The following is a 19,102-nucleotide window of genomic DNA, read 5'->3' as shown; positions in this document are numbered from 1 at the left end:
AAATTAACTGTGGCTCCTTAAAGAATCCAAGTAATACAGGGAACCACCATATGCTGGCTATTTCAATGGCCCACTACTGTCAACTCTAACAGAGTTCTCTTGGGGCTAAGGCAGATGTCTCTTCTGATTCCGCTACCTAGGAACCATTAACAAGGGATGTCGGACTGTCAAATGTAACATCTCGTAAGTTTCAACTGCTCAACCATTTAGCCATGGCCCCTTTAATCATTTAGAGAAATACAAGATTAAGTAAAAGATACCATGTAACCGAAATGAGTGCTCATTTCATAAATCTGAATGTAAGCTCTCTTGAAAAAAATTACACCCCTTACGCCTTACACACACCATCTTGTTTCAAAATTCAGCACTGTTGCCACATGCTCATGAACTGACAAGTGCACTTGTTAAATTAAACAAAGATGAAGTTGAATAGAAATAATGAAGACAAATAGTGAGGAATCAGTTAAAGCGGGGGGGGGGGGGCGGTATTCATTTTCAAAGCTCCAGGGTACTGTATCACTGTCAGTCTTTAGCAGCAATACAAACGTTGGAGTGTATTAAACCCCGTATTCATTTATACTCCCACTTTCCAAATTCTAAAACAGAATAAATAAGTAAGGCTCCTTTGTGTGTTGTCAATAGTTATCATCCTTCAAAGAATGGCATCCCCCTAAATAATTGTAAGATTTCTATCTGGGAATTAAGAAGAGCGACTAAATGTGCCCGCTCCCTCCTCTGCCTGCTTTCTCTCTTTCAGATTCGGAGTACAGCGTAATCACATTAAATTCTTCAGCTCAAAAAAAGAAGTGATATTTATGGTGACTGACACAAATAAAAAAGTAGTTTGGAGCCTGAGGCAACTGTGATAAGGGATTTTGGACGAATCACCATGTGGCCTGTGAGATATAATAGAATGCTATTACAGAATATAGAGTGGATACTGATCTCTCTGTGGTATGTCTTGTTGCTGTCTTTGAGTTAGGAATGGCTTGGATGCAACTATTATTATCATCATCATCATCATCATCATCATCATCATCATTGAATTTACACCTCCCTGTCCTAAATGTTATTGAGGGTAGCATTTAATTAGTCTTGCAACAATTAAATGGAGTGGTGTAAGGGACTGGGAAGACACTGACGGGTACTGGAGTTTGACTCGGGAAAGGGGCCCAGTGATTTGTGGGGACCTGTACAACCAGGAAGCAAGAGTCAGATGCAGGGAAAGCTTAAGAACTGTAGGATAGAGTATAGGATGGCTTGACAGAAGAGGCCAGTCAGGCAAGTGAAGGGCCAGGTGCTTCCCCACCCTCTCCTGCACCACTCTCTCCCAAAACCAGGAGGAAATTGAAGAGGAAAGAAGTTATATGGTCATCTCTCACGGACGAGCTAGTTGAGATTCCTACATTTCTAGAGGTTGGACTAGATGACCCTCAGTGTGATTTAGGACACCATGCTACTAAACATAGATCAGTATTAGGGAACCTGCTGCCTTCCAAATGTTGCTGGCTTACAACTCCCATCATCCCTGACAATCACTTTGCTGGATGAGGGTGATGGGAGGGTCAGGACTCGCATGGTGACTTTCCTATAAAGACACATGTTTCGTTACAGAGTCTAGGCCCTTCGAAACTATATACTGTAGCATCTGAAGAACTTTTTAGAAATCATAAATACTTAGATTATCCTGTTATAAGAGTAACACAACACCAAGCGATAAGCCTTTTAAGAGGCAACCAAAGCCTTGAGGGAAACACCAGAGCTCTTCAAAGCTGGAAGATTAAACATTAATCTCAGCAACGGCTCAGGAGGGGGGAATAAGCAAATGTTCTGAATAAGGATTAACATAACAATGACATTGTTTTCTTGCTTTCTATTTTTGGATCTGAAATAAAAAGACGAGAATTCTTCATGATCTCCAAAGTTCTTCATAATCAAACAGGGAATTACTTAATGATATGCTACAACCAATGAGCCATGGCTAAGTTTATCTGAAATATGCCATGTGCAAGATCAATAGGAGGATTTTCTGCCACCGGATGTTATGTGGATACTCATTCACAAGGAATAGAGGAGGCATTTTTCAGCCTTCTGCTAGTGTGACATTGGAAGGAGAGCCCTTCCACATCAAGCCTGACGCTGTCTTAAAAGGGAAAACAGGCAGCATCAGATGGCATGCCCAGCCCCACCCGCCTGCCACAGGCCTTATCAATGTAGATGGACAGGCAAATGCACTATTTAAAGGCACAGGCTGCATCAGTGCCAGAAGAGTGAAATACACATGTATGTAGACTGGTGCTGTGAACCAAAAGTGTTCCCCCATGCATATTCCTTTTCTTAACCAGCATAATGTCACTCAAGCTGACAAGGATGTTTTGGTGTGGTCTCAAATGGATATTCACTAACTCCAGAAGCTTGCTGTCTCTGCTTCCTGGATGCTATGAATCAGAACAATTTCCACACAGTTCCCCGCCCCCCTCTCATTTCACCTCAACACTGAAGCAATCTACATTTGCTTCTCTGGTTATGTGTGGGAAATGCCTTGCAGCCCTGAAGTCCCATTCTACCTGTGACATAGTCCACATTTCTGAATAATTAAAACAATCCTCAAGCCTCCCTGATGTAAATTAATGTACAGTGAAAACTGAAGAAAAGCAGACAAAAGGGAAAAGTAGAAGAGTAGAGAGCAAGACCAGCTGGTTGGCTTGCAGTATTCTTTAAGCTTCTGATAGGAAGGGCAAGCTCACAAGTCCAGACTCATTTCACAAGGCTACCATTTTAGATGCATAGTACACAATCTTTCATGGGATGTGGGTGGCGCTGTGGGTTAAACCACAGAGCCTAGAACTTGCCAATCAGAAGGTCGGCGGTTTGAATACCTGCAACAGGGTGAGCTCCCATTGCTCGGTCCCTGCTCCTGCCAACCTAGCAGTTCAAAAGCACATCAAAAAGTGCAAGTAGATAAATAGGTACCGCTCTGGTGGGAAGGTAAACAGCGTTTCCGTGCGCTGCTCTGGTTCACCACAAACAGCTTAGTCATGCTGCCCACATGACCCAGAAGCTGTATGCCAGCTCCCTCAGCCAATAAAGCAAGATGAGCGCCGCAACCCCAGAGTCGGTCACAACTAGACCTAATGGTCAGGGGTCCCTTTACCTTTACACAATCTTTACTTCACAGAGAAAGGGTTTGTGGTTTCTGTATAAGCCAGCCAAAATATATGATTTTAATTGATTGTTTCTGCATTACTGTTGTTAACCTCTCTGATTTTTTTTAAATGAACAGCAGTATAAAAATATTTTTAGAAATATATAAATAAATCCCTCCACTGAGACTGGCCTCACATTTTTTAGAACACTACACTGAAATGTCTTGAGATTTTGACCTTTCAACCCATTTTTTGAAAACAAAGTTTCATATTTCTCATATTTTAAAAAGAGACCATTAACTAAACAAAGTTACAATAATTAGACATGTTATCCCAAAAAGCCTTCTAAAGTCCAAACCAGTCCTTTGAATTATAGTGGTGGGGCTAGGGGAGTAGACAGAATAGTCATCGGAGATATTGTACAGATATTGATTTGGGCTCGCCCGCAGAGGCTGATGGACCCTGATAGATTCCGTCAAGCCTTGCGGGACCTTGCTCCCCCTGGCGACTCATTGACTGAGCTTGTTGAGGGCTGGAATACCCAGCTCCTGGCAGCCATCGATGAGATCGCACCTAAGCGCCCTCTGCGACCCCGCAGAAACCGGGCTCCCTGGTTTACCGAGGAGCTTCGGAAAATGAAGCGGGACCTCAGACGGCTAGAGCGAGTATGGCGGGGTGCCCGTGACGGAGCCTCAAGAACATCTTATAGGGTTTTTATGAAAACCTATGAGATGGCAGTGAAGGCCGCTAAGAAGTCTTACTTCTCGGCCTCCATTGCATCCGCTAGCTCTCGCCCGGCGCAATTATTTAGTATAATTCGGTCTTTAACGTCCCTTGAAGGACAGCCAAATTTAAATAACAATCTGACACACAGCTGTGAGGCATTTGCGAGCTTTTTTGCGGAAAAGGTCCTGTTGCTCCGCCATGACCTCCCTGCCAATTTGGATACAATAAAGGAACTGGAGGCCCCTCGACTGTCCTCGGGTCCAGTATTGGACCACTTTGACCGGATATCTCCAGCCGATGTGGACAGATTCCTCCAAGCTGGAAAGCCCACCACCTGTCCTCTTGACCCGTGCCCGTCATGGCTGATTAGAGCGTGTCCAGACGAGGTGCGGGCCCCCCTGGGGGATATTATCAATTTGTCCCTTGGCACCGGGATATTCCCAGGGGAACTGAAGGAGGCAGTGGTGCGTCCGCTCTTAAAGAAAACATCATTAGATCCCTCAGATCTATCCAATTACCGCCCGGTCTCGAATCTTCCATTCCTGGGTAAGGTGATTGAGAGAGCGGTTGCTGAACAGCTTGGTAGGTTTCTGGATGAAACATCTGCTTTGGATCCATTCCAGTCCGGCTTCCGCGCTGGTCATGGGACCGAGACGGCTCTGGTCGCCCTAACAGATGATCTCCGCAGGCAGCTGGATCGAGGTGGGTCGGGGCTGCTGATTCTTCTAGATCTGTCAGCAGCCTTTGACATGGTCGATCACGAACTCCTGGACCACCGCCTTGCCGACGTGGGGATCCAGGGCACAGTCCTTCAATGGCTGCGCTCGTTTCTCTCTGGTCGGGGACAGAGGGTGGCGCTTGGGGGGGAATTGTCATCGCGCCACTCCTTGGTGTGTGGAGTGCCTCAGGGTGCGATTCTCTCCCCGATGCTTTTTAACATCTTTATGCGCCCCCTCGCCCAGCTTGTCCGGAGTTTTGGGCTGGGTTGCCATCAGTATGCTGATGACACCCAACTCTATCTGTTGATGGAGGGCCATCCTGACTCGGCCCCAGACACACTGACCAGATGTCTGGAAGCTGTGGCTGGATGGTTACGTGGGAGCCGGTTGAAGTTAAATCCTTCGAAGACAGAGGTCCTCTGGCTGGGGCGGGACGATATGGGATTGAGGGGGCAACTCCCATCTCTTGCGGGGGTGCAATTAGTGCCAGCACCGTCCGTTAAGAGTTTGGGTGTAATCTTCGATACCTCCCTTTCTATGGAGGCGCAGATTACAGCTATAACAAAGGCGGCATTTTTTCATCTCCGCCAAGCTAAGCAGTTGGCCCCTTATCTCTCTCGCCCTGACCTAGCCACTGTGATCCATGCGACGGTCACCTCCAGACTGGATTATTGTAACTCGCTCTACGTGGGGCTGCCCTTGAGACTGACCCAGAAACTCCAGCGGGTGCAGAATGCCGCGGCGAGACTCCTTATGGGGTCTTCGCTGCGAGATCACATTCATCCGGTACTATACCAGCTGCACTGGCTCCCGGTGGAGTACAGGATCAGGTTTAAGGTGCTGGTTTTAACCTTTAAAGCCCTATACGGCCTAGGACCCTCGTACCTACGGGACCGCCTCTCCTGGTATGCCCCACAGAGAAACCTACGGTCTGCAAATAATAACATCCTCAAGGTCCCAGGCCTCAGAGAGGTTAGGCTGGCCTCAACTAGAGCCAGGGCCTTCTCGGCTGCGGCTCCAATCTGGTGGAATGCTCTGTCACAAGAGACTAGGGCCCTGCGGGACTTGACATCTTTCCGCAGGGCCTGCAAGACAGAGTTGTTCCGCCAGGCCTTTGATCAGGGCGCAGCCTGACTCCCTCCTCTGGCAACCTGCACAGAACTTTGCTTAATTGGTTGCCATCAATTTGATTTAATTAATTTTTATAATGAAATATTTTTAGATTGTGTGATTATTTGATTTTTTGATTATTTGATTGTTGTTAGCCGCCCTGAGCCCGGCTTCGGCTGGGGAGGGCGGGATATAAATAAAATTTATTATTATTATTATTATTACAGCATAAAGTAACAAATTAAAAATGATATATTTTCTACATATTTTAAAGATCCCATCCTTCCTTTACCTTTGCAGTTTTTCCTCCAGCACTTCCATGTACCTGAGTATATCTTCCTTCAACTTCTTCTCTATAAGACAAAATCAAAGTTTGTGTCATTTGGGGGGGGGACCCAGTATCTTATAGCAATTATTTTGAAGAGAGAATTTTGCTTATTTTTGCATCATAGAAAAGCAAAAGTTTAATTGGGCTTTCTTCCCTTTGAATTTCAGACTACAACCATGAATCTAAAATTAAACAAATCTATTTTACTTAATAAAGCTCATAAATAATAAAAAAAATAGCCAGCTGCTGAACACTATGGGTGAAACAGAAGTGAAAGGGAAAGGTACTGTTCACAGAAAGAAGTACTCAAGCATTTAAAAGTGAAGAAACATCTTGGCTTATCTACTAGGATGGCCCATCTACTGAGTATTATCTTTCAAATGGGATGAAACCTACTTCAGTAGCCCAGGCTATCACAATCTTTATTAGAACTAAAACACTCCAGAGATTTTATTTATCTGCATAACATCCCTTAGCATCTGAGAACTTGTTATATAAACTAGAGAAGTAGCCATATTCATCTTTTGCAGCAAAAATAACACAAGTCTTGTTGCACTTTAAAGATGAAGAAATTTATTGTTATAGATCGGGGGGGTCCCCCTAAACCCTAGGAATGAATAAATACTAGGATTTTTATTAATCAGGATATGGATTAAAGCACAAACTGCAGAACTGTGCCAGACAGGGAATTCCTGGACTGGCTTATGCAAACCAGCCTCGCTGGGTGAACAGCAAACCGGTTCACATGACAAAAGGTGTTGATGGGCCATTGGGAAGTGAGATGTTACCAGTGTGATGGGGTGTATGTTTGAGGGGACAGGAAAAGGGGTTTCTGGGAAGAATAAGAGAACTGGGCCAAAACAAACAAGGTGAATTTTAACAGGGAGAAATGTAAAGTATTGCACTTGGGCAAAAAAAATGAGAGGCACAAATACAAGATGGGGGACACCTGGCTTGAGAGCAGTACATGTGAAAAGGATCTAGGAGTCTTGGTTGACCACAAACTTGACATGAGCCAAGAGTGTGACGTGGCAGCTAAAAAAGCCAATGCAATTCTGGGCTGCATCAATAGGAGTATAGCATCTAGATCAAGGGAAGTAATAGTGCCACTGTATTCTGCTCTGGTCAGACCTCACCTGGAGTACTGTGTCCAGTTCTGGGTACCACAGTTCAAGAAGGACACTGACAAACTGGAACATGTCCAGAGGAGGGCAACCAAAATGGTCAAAGGCCTGGAAACGATGCCTTATGAGGAACGGCTAAGGGAGCTGGGCATGTTTAGCCTGGAGAAGAGGAGGTTAAGGGGTGATATGATAGCCATGTTCAAATATATAAAAGGATGTCATATAGAGGAGGGAGAAAGGTTGTTTTCTGCTGCTCCAGAGAAGCGGACACGGAGCAATGGATCCAAACTACAAGAAAGAAGATTCCACCTAAACATTAGGAAGAACTTCCTGACAGTAAGAGCTGTTCGACAGTGGAATTTGCTGCCAAGGAGTGTGGTGGAGTCCCCTTCTTTGGAGGGCTTTAAGCAGAGCCTTGACAACCATATGTCAGGAGTGCTCTGATGGTGTTTCCTGCTTGGCAGGGGGTTGGACTCGATGGCCCTTGTGGTCTCTTCCAACTCTATGATTCTATAAGTTGGAAGAAGGGGAGAGATCCATCTTGCGAGAGGCTGGCTGCAGGCAGCTTACAGTGCTGCCTCTTGGAATGCCTATGCTATAAGATCTGGACTCCCTACATGCAGACCAAAGGTGTAAATAGGTGAATAAACCCTATTTCTTAAAGCACGACAGTCTCCACTGGGTCTTCCATTCTCCAAAGGGACACAGACCCTCTGTGTGTGCGTGCCTGGGACCCCACTGCTCAGCAGAGAGGGGGACAGGCACCCGGCTGTTGTAACATTATTATGGAGCTATAGCCCACTTCATCAGATGCTTGTTACCTTAGTTGCAGGTATGCATACACGCGGCTGTAGAGGGAATTGTTATAGAAGGAAGTTGGAGGGAGATGAAAAGTAGAAAAGTAAATATTGCGATAATTACACAGTAGCAGAAGGGGAGGCTGGTGCTCCAGAAGGAGTGAACCATGCTGACCTCCTCATCCACTCAACCCTTCCCTTCTCGCACCCAGTAACCAACCCACCCACTGGGAGGCTAGTGTAATGGCCCCATCCTACTAGGTAAGCCTCTTCTGTACTAACTTCCCTTCTGCGCTATCCTTGTACTTTGACTCACATGATATTTCAATGGAATCCCATCTCAAGTTCAAATTTAGTAGTAAAAGAAGAAATTCAACTACCCCTATGAGATAGAAGAACTAAAAAATACATTGGCAGAAGAGTTGTATTTGTTCACTTTTAAAAATCAGTCTCCATCTCTCTTGCTCTGAAGATCAGTGTGCTTTTTAAAGTCAATTTTAATTAAAAAGTAATACGCAGAGGAAATAAACTAGTTGTACAATGCACATACGGTACCACCTCCTCATATGAAGAGAGAGAGCCAAAATTTCACCCTAGCTGTCCAAGTTACAATTCTGACATTCCCTCCACTAGACCTCAAATACCTCCTGGTATTAGAATTTCTGAAACAGGACTGTAGACCGATTCACATACAGGCCAAGAGTGGGGCATGTACACCCTCCCCATTCACACATTAATATGAGCTGGCTTCCCTTATGATGTACCTCCACCCACTTTTCATGGCATTTACACAACTGACCCTAGTTAACATTCAAGATTCTCTACAAGGTGTGGAAGGGGCACAACCCCAAGGCTTGGTCCCACAGCCAACTTTGTGTACTGCCTTTACCCCTGAGGCAGGCATTTCCCTTAATTCTTCTAATCCTCTACAGCTCAGCACCGGGCTATGAATCTATAGAGAGAGGGCAAGAATATAATCACATCCTTGAATCGCAGCGCGTTCTAGAACAAAAGTAAAAACCAATTTGCCAACTTCAAGTGATGTGTCAGTTGCAAACACTTTCACTTAAACATGTGATAAGTTCTTTCCTAATAGGAATCTTTGATACTCCCACTTTTAGTGCTCTTCAGCCTGTTCCCATCTTTACATGGCCTTGGAACATGACACATTCCGACTCAGATTTTCTCTCTTCCCCCCTGACATAAAACGTCAATAGAGATTAATAATTGGAGGGGAAGGTGGGGAATCTGTTTCACACTTACTTTGTTTCCAACTAATACTGCAATGTATTATGTTACATGAATGATAAACCCTAGTTCCAATTTCTCCTGCTGTGCTAGCTAGATTTTAATTGGATATTATCTGATACAGTAATTCTCACTTTTCACAGTTGTGTCCTATTCCCTACATACAATTTTACAATGCCCTTGAAGATATAGCTTAATAAATCAGCAATGCTCAATGACCAAAAAAAAAGTAACAGATAAGCAACCGCCACTAGTTAAAAGTAGGTCAGCTATAAACTCCCTGGGAAACACTGTTAGGACATACACACATCTCCATCAAACATTTTAACTAGTTTAAAAGGATTAAGAACATCATACAATTCTCTCTGCTCACGGGGAATATGTGCTCCTCCCTTGATTTCCAGTATATATAGCTGGGCACTTTCATTTAAAGGCCCTTCAAAATCCCAATAGTTCTACTTTCCTGCCAACAAATTGAAGGGAGAGAAAAACGCCATGAAAAGTATCTGGATTTTTCTCACCTTTGGACTATAGTCAAGCTATTGATCTGAAGGTTTAATTTAATGCAAATCAATAGCTGTAGCAGAGGGAAAAGAAAGTACTAGAGTGCAAACTTCCTTAATCTAGCCAAAAAAGAATGATATAAAGCTGGAAGGAGTTAGCTTAGGGAAAACTATGTGACTGCATTCTGTAAACATGTCAAAGGTTTTTTGTTTTTTTCAAATACAAGCAATGTCAATTTCTTTTTGTCTCTCTCTGTGGGTTTGTGTGTTCAGCTCTTATTGTTACTGAAGGGAGTTGCCCATATAAATACTATAAATATTGATGGAAGAAGAAAACAAAAGCATTTGATGAAATAAAAAGTAGGGTTTCCCCATGGAATCATAAATTGGGGCAGGGGTAGCGAGGAATATGTACATTTGCTTTTGTTATTTCTCCCATCACATTTATTTGTGTTGCCATAATAGGGAAAGTCCTTAGCATCTAGGGATACCATGGAAGAATATTGCAAGACAAAAGGTCACAGACAATTTGCATACTTTCATTGTGCATAAATATAAATATATGCATGATGTGCCTTTAGCAGTGACTTTTATAGTATTCATTTTTCTGGAAGCAACTCTGCAATATTGAGAGCAGCTTCAGATGTGTGGAAAGAAAGACAGCCTGCTTGGTGCAAACAGTCTTCAGGTGGTGGCACTTGATCATCTTGTCCACTAGGGAAATTATCCTTCAAATGAGATGGATAAGTACTACTAGCTTGATCTGGAAGAAGCCACAAACTGGCCAAACTTATTTATCTATCGAGTTCATGTTTACAATCTGATCTAGCTGGGATGATCAAACTCCCCACCCCCAGATCTTTAAAGGTGTGGCACAGCTGTAATGGTCCAGGCTGGATTTCAGCCCCATTCAGTTGTGAACTGAAGTCCTGTCATGCACTTTAAAACACGCTTGCCAAAAACCTCAATATCAATATTAAGCTTCAAGAATTATTTTTTCCCCAGTCTGATGTCAAAAGACCACAAAATGCAGGTAGCCTGTATATTAGCAAAAACAAACAAGGTAAGTAACAGAGCTGTACTGAATCCACATGAATAGTCATCACCAAAGCAGTGTTAGTTTGATTAATACAACTCATCTGCACTGTGGTTTACTCCACATGCTATGGAATTAGCAGATTCATATGCATCCACTATGTGCCTTGTGACATCCCACACAAGCAGAACATCATCAAAAGCTGCTGGATCAAACCAGAAGTCTGTTCTGACCAGGATGGGGAAGATTCCATTTGGTTGACCGAGTCCTCAGTTCCCCCACTCCCATGGCCACTTTGACAAATGACTCAAAAGGTCGAAAAAATATCCCAGTCATAACTGCCATGTTATCTTGGGTTATCCCAGTCTTTATCATGCTAGTACTTTGTTTCTAGGGTCAACTGATATGGATAAGCTCTCCTGTTCAAAAACGCACCTGAGTCATTCCCAAGTTCCCTCCGTTTCCCTCCATGCAATTCAGTCCATGGCATACCTAAAACAGGTAGCTCAAACCAACGCAGATGTTACTGATCAGGGATGCCCAACCTATTGGACTGTGGTTTCTATCAGTCCCATCCAGCATGGTCAGTAGTCTGGGATGATGGGAGTTGCAACCCATTTGGAGGGCCACAGGTTAGAGACACTCTTTTTGTAATCAACTGTTCTATAATAGTATTAAATAGCATTAAGAACATAATGTAGCTTGGATCAGGTGAATGGTCCATCTGCTCCAGCATCCTGTTCTCACAGTGGTCAATCAGATGCCTATGGGAAGTGCAAAACCAGGACCTGAGTGCAACAGCGCTCTTCCCACATGTGTCTCCCAGCAACTGGCACTCAACATGGTTATCATGGAGAGCATCAATTCAAACAAAAGAAGGTAATTAGGTGTATGAATGAGAAGTGCATGCTCAGACACATCGTTCTTTGGTGTTTCTTCTGCAATTGCTGCCACTACCAAAGACACATCCTGCTTTTCTTCTTAAAGAGTGATTTGCCTCTTCAGCTACCACAACTGAAATGGTATCTGAAGAAGTGTGCATGCACACGAAAGCTTAAACCCAGAACAAACTTAGTTGGTCTCGAAGGTGCTACTGGACCATTTTTTATTTATTTGAAATGCTCATTAGTTAACCAATGACAGATTTTTCATGCGATACCTGCAAGCCTATTTTGCATGTGTTTTCAAGGCACCCGTTGCTGCACCAGCTGTGTCTGCAGAACAAGTGTGGCACCTCAGTACCATTTTGCCTTAAATCTTGAATTATACCATTAGACATGAATGACTGAACAACAATCTTTCTGTTAAATAAAAACCACAGTAAAATATCCCCTCCAGAAATTCATTCTAATGAGAAAGTCAAGTGGCAGAGTCCCATGCCAAATTCTTCTTCCCTCTTGAAATTTGTAATACTGTTCATTGGGCTGGCTACTCTTGTTTATGCATTTGGGGAGATCCCAGGAGCCCAAAGACGTCTATTCATCCAATAAAACAACATGCAACTTTGTGCAGCAATTCATCCAGAAGATCTTAATTCATTACAAAGGCATGTCAGGAATGCCAATGCTTTGTGAAGCAAACCAATCTCTCCCTGATTTTCAGATCCTAGCTTCTCAAGCAGATATTGAAGGTGACTTGTGTAAATACGACGTGTATCTTAATATGTGATTGTATTATTTATATTATATCTAGTTTTATTTATGTTTTGAAATGTTTAGGTCAGCTTGTTTTTTAACATCAGATTTACCAGTATTTTAATGTATGTTTTATGTAAACATCTTAGAAGCTTTGATGATTAAGCACAATGCAACTCCTGTTAAATAAAAAATAAATAAATAGAACAGAGGTAATATTGTCACTTTCAAGAAACTGATAATGGCAAGATCGTCACTGTCAACTGGCAGATGAAACTGACACATACTTGTCCTTGCCCAAGAACAACAAATGGTGACAAAAACACTGTCCCTTGGGCTTGTTTAAAACAAGGAACGAGGAGCAAAGTCTCTGAAACAGATAGGTTTGCATGCTAAAGACTAGAAATAACATGAATCACAAAATAGAGCATATCTAAAAAGAAGTAAAGAAAAGGCCATTACTACTAGTTATTGGGATGGGGTAGGAAATCCTTGAGGTAACATCAAACAAGTACTGAAGTTATGGGGAGAGGCAGTCCAGGAGAGCAATAACCGGTAACTTTTGTGATGGCCACCTTAGCTACCATTTTGAGAAGGCTACAGGGTCCCATGAATTGGCTAAAACTGGGCAAAATTAAGGGAAGGTGCTATCTGTGGGTGTCATTAAAGGCACTCTACTTTCCCCCCAGAAATCTCAGTACTTCATCTACCACAGCACAGATGTTCATGGTCCTCAACTATAATGAGTTATTTAATTATTTATTCTTTTAAAATGCTTATATCCTGGCTTCCAGCCTAAAATGTCCCCAAGGTGGCTGAGAACAGAAAATGAAAGCATAAAAGGCCTATGAAAACGGTGCAACAGCTACCAACCAGAGCTGGATAAAGGCATTCAAAATAGCACGTGTAAAAACCCCATTTAGCTATTACAAAAGGATCCAACAAACAAAATAGCATTATTATTTTATGCTTGTTATTTACACCATTTTTATACTGCTTAACATATTTTTAAAAAACCTCTAAGTGGTGTACAGAAAACTGAAGCAACAACAGACAACTTAATATTACAAAAATATAAATCAATATAAATATAATTCAATATAAATGCATTTTTCCTTCTGACACACCCTCCCTCTCAGTCTGCAGGTTCTCACCCAGGGTCTATGCAAACTGTCAGCTCACCTGCAAAAGCTTCACAACAAGAAGAGTTCCTGGAAGCAGTGGACATTACCCTAGTCTCTCACTCCAGACTTGCTTTTTACAGGCCCAAAGTGGAGGCCCACAGCTGTGTCCCATTCAGCTGCACTTTCCACACTCAGTTCCAGATACAGCAGGTGTGTTGAATTTCCCAAGGGGTTCAAAGGATGTAAAGGGTCCCCCCCTCCATTCACAGCTGTTTTTTCACCCTCCACTTCCTCCAGCTGTTTTTTTAAACTCACAGTAAAATAAATCTGCAGTGCAATCAGCATCTACCCACCAACCAGTATTGCGGGTGATTTAAAGTGCAAACTACAAGCAATAATGAATAATTTCCAAGTGGCATTTTGCAAAAGAGCTTTTGCAAAGTTGCTACCTCTGTATAAGCGCACAAAGAGAGTGTCACGGGCCACTTTGTGCTATTAACATCACCAGTTTTATTTCCTATACAAGCAACAACTTCTGCTGGGTGAGATTTAAACGAACATGAATTGCCCTGTATTTCTTAAGCCACATCTGAATATAGAAATAATTGGCTACATATCAAGATGTGAAATGCAGTAGTAATGATCCCACCTTTGGAAGTTTGGATATGCAAGTGCAGAGCTTTCCATGCCACATGTATGTCAGCCCTGAAATGAACCGGGGGACAAGTTATGCAAACGGTTTTGTGCTCTTCAAAATGCAAGTCTTACTAATTCTCTTGGAAAGCACTTGAAAAGTATGTTAAAAAAAATGCAGGTAATATTTTTGTTTTAAATCCAGACAAAGGCTTTTTAAAATGGCAGGTAGTAGTGCACACTAAGAGGAAAATTCAATTTTCCAAGCTTTGTTTTTAAAGTGGGTTTTTTTTTAGCACCAGCACAACAACAAGGTGGTTTAAAAGGAGCCTGCAACAGAACAGTGCAGTCAGTGTCCTTTCACATGAAAACAAAATGGCAGCAGCCGATTGTAAGAAATAATGGCTGCAATCAAACATGAAAAAAGGGACCTTCAAAATGGCAGTTTTCACATGAATAACAAACATCATGACATAACAGCACAGTACTAACGTATATACATAATCAGTTTACCCTAAAGATTAGGAGAGTGGCTTGATAGAAGTATGACTTCTATGCTGTAACATTCCCTGGTATAAGATGGCTAATGTTGCAACACTGTAATGCTGATATTTTTCATGTTCTTGTCTCACAGGGGTTTTTCCTAGACATGGTAAATTCTAATTTTTACTAATTGTGTGGTTGGGGACTCTCACTATCGTATACTATTGACATTTTGCCATGTGGTTGTTTAAATGAAAAACCTGCCCAAGCCAAAGAAACATGGTTGTGTAAATCAGGACTTATGGCAGCAAATAATCTGTTGCTCAGGGTTAAGTAAGAAATGTTGACAAAAATATAAAAGCAGCCGCCGCTGTTTTCTCTGCTCCCGATGGTGTGACTGTGGCTGTTGATGGCTCACTCTCTTATTTCCTCATATGGTGCTGACTCAAAATGTGACAGACTGACTTGCATGCCTTGCATTTCATGGCCTTTCGGCCCCACTAAACAAATTTGTTTTCTTAAATATAGCATTTCCTGCCAACTGGGGACAACCCTTTATGCATCTGAAGCAGGATCTAGTTCAAACATAAACCACAATAAATGGGTTACTCTCTTCAACATGACCCCAAACTCCTTGTTTTTTCTAGGATTCTAATGCAACTACACTTCTGAGAGAAGTGATAATGAGAGTTAAAACCTGCTAATTATATGCATACTTCCCAAACACATATGTAACGAGTTTTTACAGGACCAGGGTTCACAAGTGTAGTTAGGCAAAAGCTGCTTTTCAAACTCGTCCACAAACGTACAATAAGCAGCTGATCTTTTTTTATAGAATACTCTAAGCATAAGAATTCTGAATATAGCTTTAACAGGTGCCCTATTATCCAAATAACGTGGTAGTCCCTATAGACTGAAGTTGCTTAAATATGAAAAGTCGAAAGTGGACCCAATTTATAGCATAAGGAATTTTTTAAATAAGATTGTGAAGTGTACTTCACAAAGGAGACCCAGATACCACAATCTACCTGTACAACAAAGCAAATTAATTTAAATGGAAGACAGAACTGGTTACACTTCTGATTGTATACAAATTCAACCTAGATTGTTCCATGAGTGAATGTGAGTCATTGCTTCTTGACACACTTCTCTGTCACCACTGCCAGAGATAGGTTTACAGTTTCCCCTTAGCATGAGGGATAAAATGCTTGAGCTGCTAGGTAACCTTTCTGACAGAAAGAGGAAGTTAATAGTATTTTGGTTTAAAGAGATAATGAAAGAAGCAATCCTATTACATGTTTTAAAAAAAGGAAAATCTCCCTCAAGATTGTAATGGACAGTTTTAGGGCCAGCAGAAAATCATTTATTTGAATTATATACCACAGAAGCACTCTTACAGTAATATCCAGGAGCTGAACAAACCTAGGAAAGAAAGGAAATTGAGAATGGAAAATGAAACCCTGCCCTCAACATTTTGTCAAGGACAGCCCATGAATGCAGGAGATAAAAGCCACTTGTTATAGGAGGCATCTACACACATTAGTAATACTCTTCTGTTTCTTTTGCACAACAGATACACACCTGCAACACCCCCCCTCCCCACAATCCATTGGCAAGAACTGCTGCTTATGTACATATATTAATTTAGCCTAGCATACATCACAAGGCTTTCATTCATTCATTCAATTTATTACCCATCCTTCACCAATAACTTCTGAAGAATCACAAATTTAGTCTGAAAAAAATCATCTATATACACCATGTGTTAATTACAAATTAACCCCTTAATTTGCTCAGAATATGCTACAGAAGATTTGAGGGTTACTTTGATCCCTGAACAGTTCTATTTTTCCCTTTTTCTATTTTAGTAGAATGAAAATACTGTATTTTCCCAAGAGATATCATTTAATTGTGTGCTGAATATTGTATTCTTCACTGAACTGAATGCTTAGAAATATTGAGGAATCCACATCCATCCCAAGAGCAAGGCACCATTGGATAGATCTGAATGAAATTCCAATATATTTTGATGTCCTTGTAGGTATAAAGGAGGATGAGAGAGGAATTGCAAAGCACTTCATACAGTGAAAATGTGTGTGTGTGTGTGTGTTAAATATTTGACATTTACTCCTAGACACGTAGATGTTAATGTGTTTTAACCTTTTGAACTGTTTTGATTATCTTTAAATGTTTTTAATTGTTTTCATTGGTAATGTTAATATTTCTTGTAAGGTTTTATTACTATCAACCAATATACATATTTTGTTAAAGAACAATAATCTTTGCAAGTGAAAATTGGCTTTAAAAAACTGTTTCACAGAAGTACCGTGATCTTCACAAAGTCCTCATGAACCAAACGATTCACCATGAAAAATTATCCTTATTAAGCAAGGCCCAAGGTGTTCAAAGGAGCTTATTCCCAAGTATGTGTGCACAGGATTGCATCCTTGAGATTCCCTCAATAAATTTCTCTAGAATAAGGTTCCATTGCTTTCAATGGGACTTTCTTTTAAATCAGTCTGTTTCGACTATAGATGTGTACCTTGAACTTTTGTAAAGAATGGAGAGTTATAAACATTTCCAACAACTGACTGGCTGCTTTAATGAAGTTAGTTAAAATTGCTGATGGCCACCTGTGTTTGTTCCAGTTAGCCTTTGTAAAGTGAGTGAAATATGAAAGCCAGTCACAAAACTCCAATGGGAAACTGTAGTCAGACTTTCAATTCTGCTGTTATCTTACCACACATTTTCCAATCACAATTAGGAAATGCTTACAGATGAAAGATGTTTACTTGAAAACCAAGGCCAAGCTCCAAAGAATCATTTAATTAGCTATCCGAAATGGCAGCTCTCACCTGTTTAATAGTGAACTGCTTTTGAAATTCTGGAGCAATTTAAAAAAATATGTTGCTATATATGTCATGAAGGCCCACTGTTCAAAGGGGTGAAAACCCAATACTTCCACTATATTGGCACAAACCCCTTGGCATGAGTGTAGCAGTTTAAATGCTGATAACTTTTCAAAAAGCAAGACCTGATTATTACTGGCAGAACATTACTTCATGATTAAATGGAAAAAACATACCCATACTGTTTTGATGATGCCCCATGAAAAGCTGCTCCAGGGGGTTACATGACCCTCCAGAACAGAGAGAGATCAAGGGTGGCTGCAGAGGAAAGGGGTAATTAAAAGAAATCAGCTGCCCCCTTCAACAGGAGCTTCTACTGGACTGGAGTCCCTTCCACAAATGGAAGGTGCCCTTCCGTTTCTGGAAAATAAAATCTGCATCCAGTTCTCAGAGCAAGCTTTAATTCAGTGGTTAATATGGCTAAATCTCCAAGAAGCCATTCAGAAATGTAACTTATATTTAAGAAAGAATTGCAAAGCACTTCATACAGCTTTAACAGAGGAACATTTTTTAACCATTTTCTTCTAACATTACAGAAGAATAGTTATGCAAAAATTACAGTACTTGCTTGGTAGCAATTTGTACCCAATTAAATTGGCAGCTATAACTTGTATGTACATATATCTACACACACTCTGTCCCAAAGGATCATATATATTAAACACAAGTTAAGCCTGCTAGGATTTAATCTGTGTTGATTTGATGCTCCTTATGGGGCTTACTCTGCTATTTTGCTTAATTATTTTTCTCCTCTGCTCATCTGCAATATTGAATGGCAGTAATAATGAACTCAAATCATTGTACAAACCCCAATAGTAACCATTCATCGTTTGCTAATAGGACATTATATTTGCATTAGAATGTTCTGTTCAAAGCACAGTGTGTAAATTAGTTCAAAGGGTTACAGCCACAAATCTGAAACTAGAACATCAGGTCAATTAGCAGCTAAGCCAAAAGAGTTGAAAAGAAAAGAAGAGACAGTATAGTGATTAAAATTCAAATGGAGTGTTCTCAGAGCCAAACTAGACTTACAGGCAATAGATGTGTATGTTAAAACATGAATCTGCCACAATCTCATAGAAAGAGGGCAGGTAGAGATATATATATTAATGGCTGGGTTTGTAAGTTAGGAGTGCCGGTTAGAGTGCTGGAATACCAAAACAAGGCAATAATTTTGCACTTCAACCGCCTTCCCTTGGTTTGAGGGAAATAAAAATAAGGCAAGGTATCACTGACACGCTGAAGACACCATGATCTAAATTTCCAGTTTACTTCCCTCAGTGGTTTTATCTAGATGTTAAACAGCATGGGGGATAACACAGAATCCTGCAGGAGTTGAGCGAAGGTCCCCCAATATCATCTTCTAGAAATGACTGTCCGGCTACAGGCAGAACCACTTGAAAAGTGGTGCCACTGCTGTCCACCTCAGCCTCTCTAGGTGCATATTATGGTCAATGACACTGAAAACCATTGACCGACCCAGGAGAATCAACAAGGTGACACCCCTCCTTTCTATTCTAGCAAAGGATAAGTTTCAGTATGAAACCACTGTTAAGCTCCAATGGACATAAAAAACAAGTAA

General features: G+C 41.4%; 1 protein-coding gene across 7 annotated transcripts in view; it reads right to left on the bottom strand.

Annotated features, from left to right (window-relative positions):
• DISC1 (DISC1 scaffold protein) overlaps positions 1-19,102 on the bottom strand; it is a 164,384-nt gene that overhangs the window by 43,479 nt on the left and 101,803 nt on the right. For all 7 annotated transcript variants that reach the window (XM_080997689.1, XM_080997684.1, XM_080997683.1 and 4 more), the window contains one exon: positions 5,994-6,054. In XM_080997689.1, the coding sequence (XP_080853815.1) occupies positions 5,994-6,054 (61 nt within the window). The remainder of the gene's footprint in view (positions 1-5,993; positions 6,055-19,102) is intronic.

Source organism: Podarcis pityusensis (assembly GCF_964106645.2).
Source record: "Podarcis pityusensis genome assembly, chromosome: 3".
Classification (NCBI taxonomy): domain Eukaryota; kingdom Metazoa; phylum Chordata; class Lepidosauria; order Squamata; family Lacertidae; genus Podarcis; species Podarcis pityusensis.
Note: the sequence above shows the minus strand (reverse complement) of the source record. Positions and strands in the feature narration are given on the sequence as shown.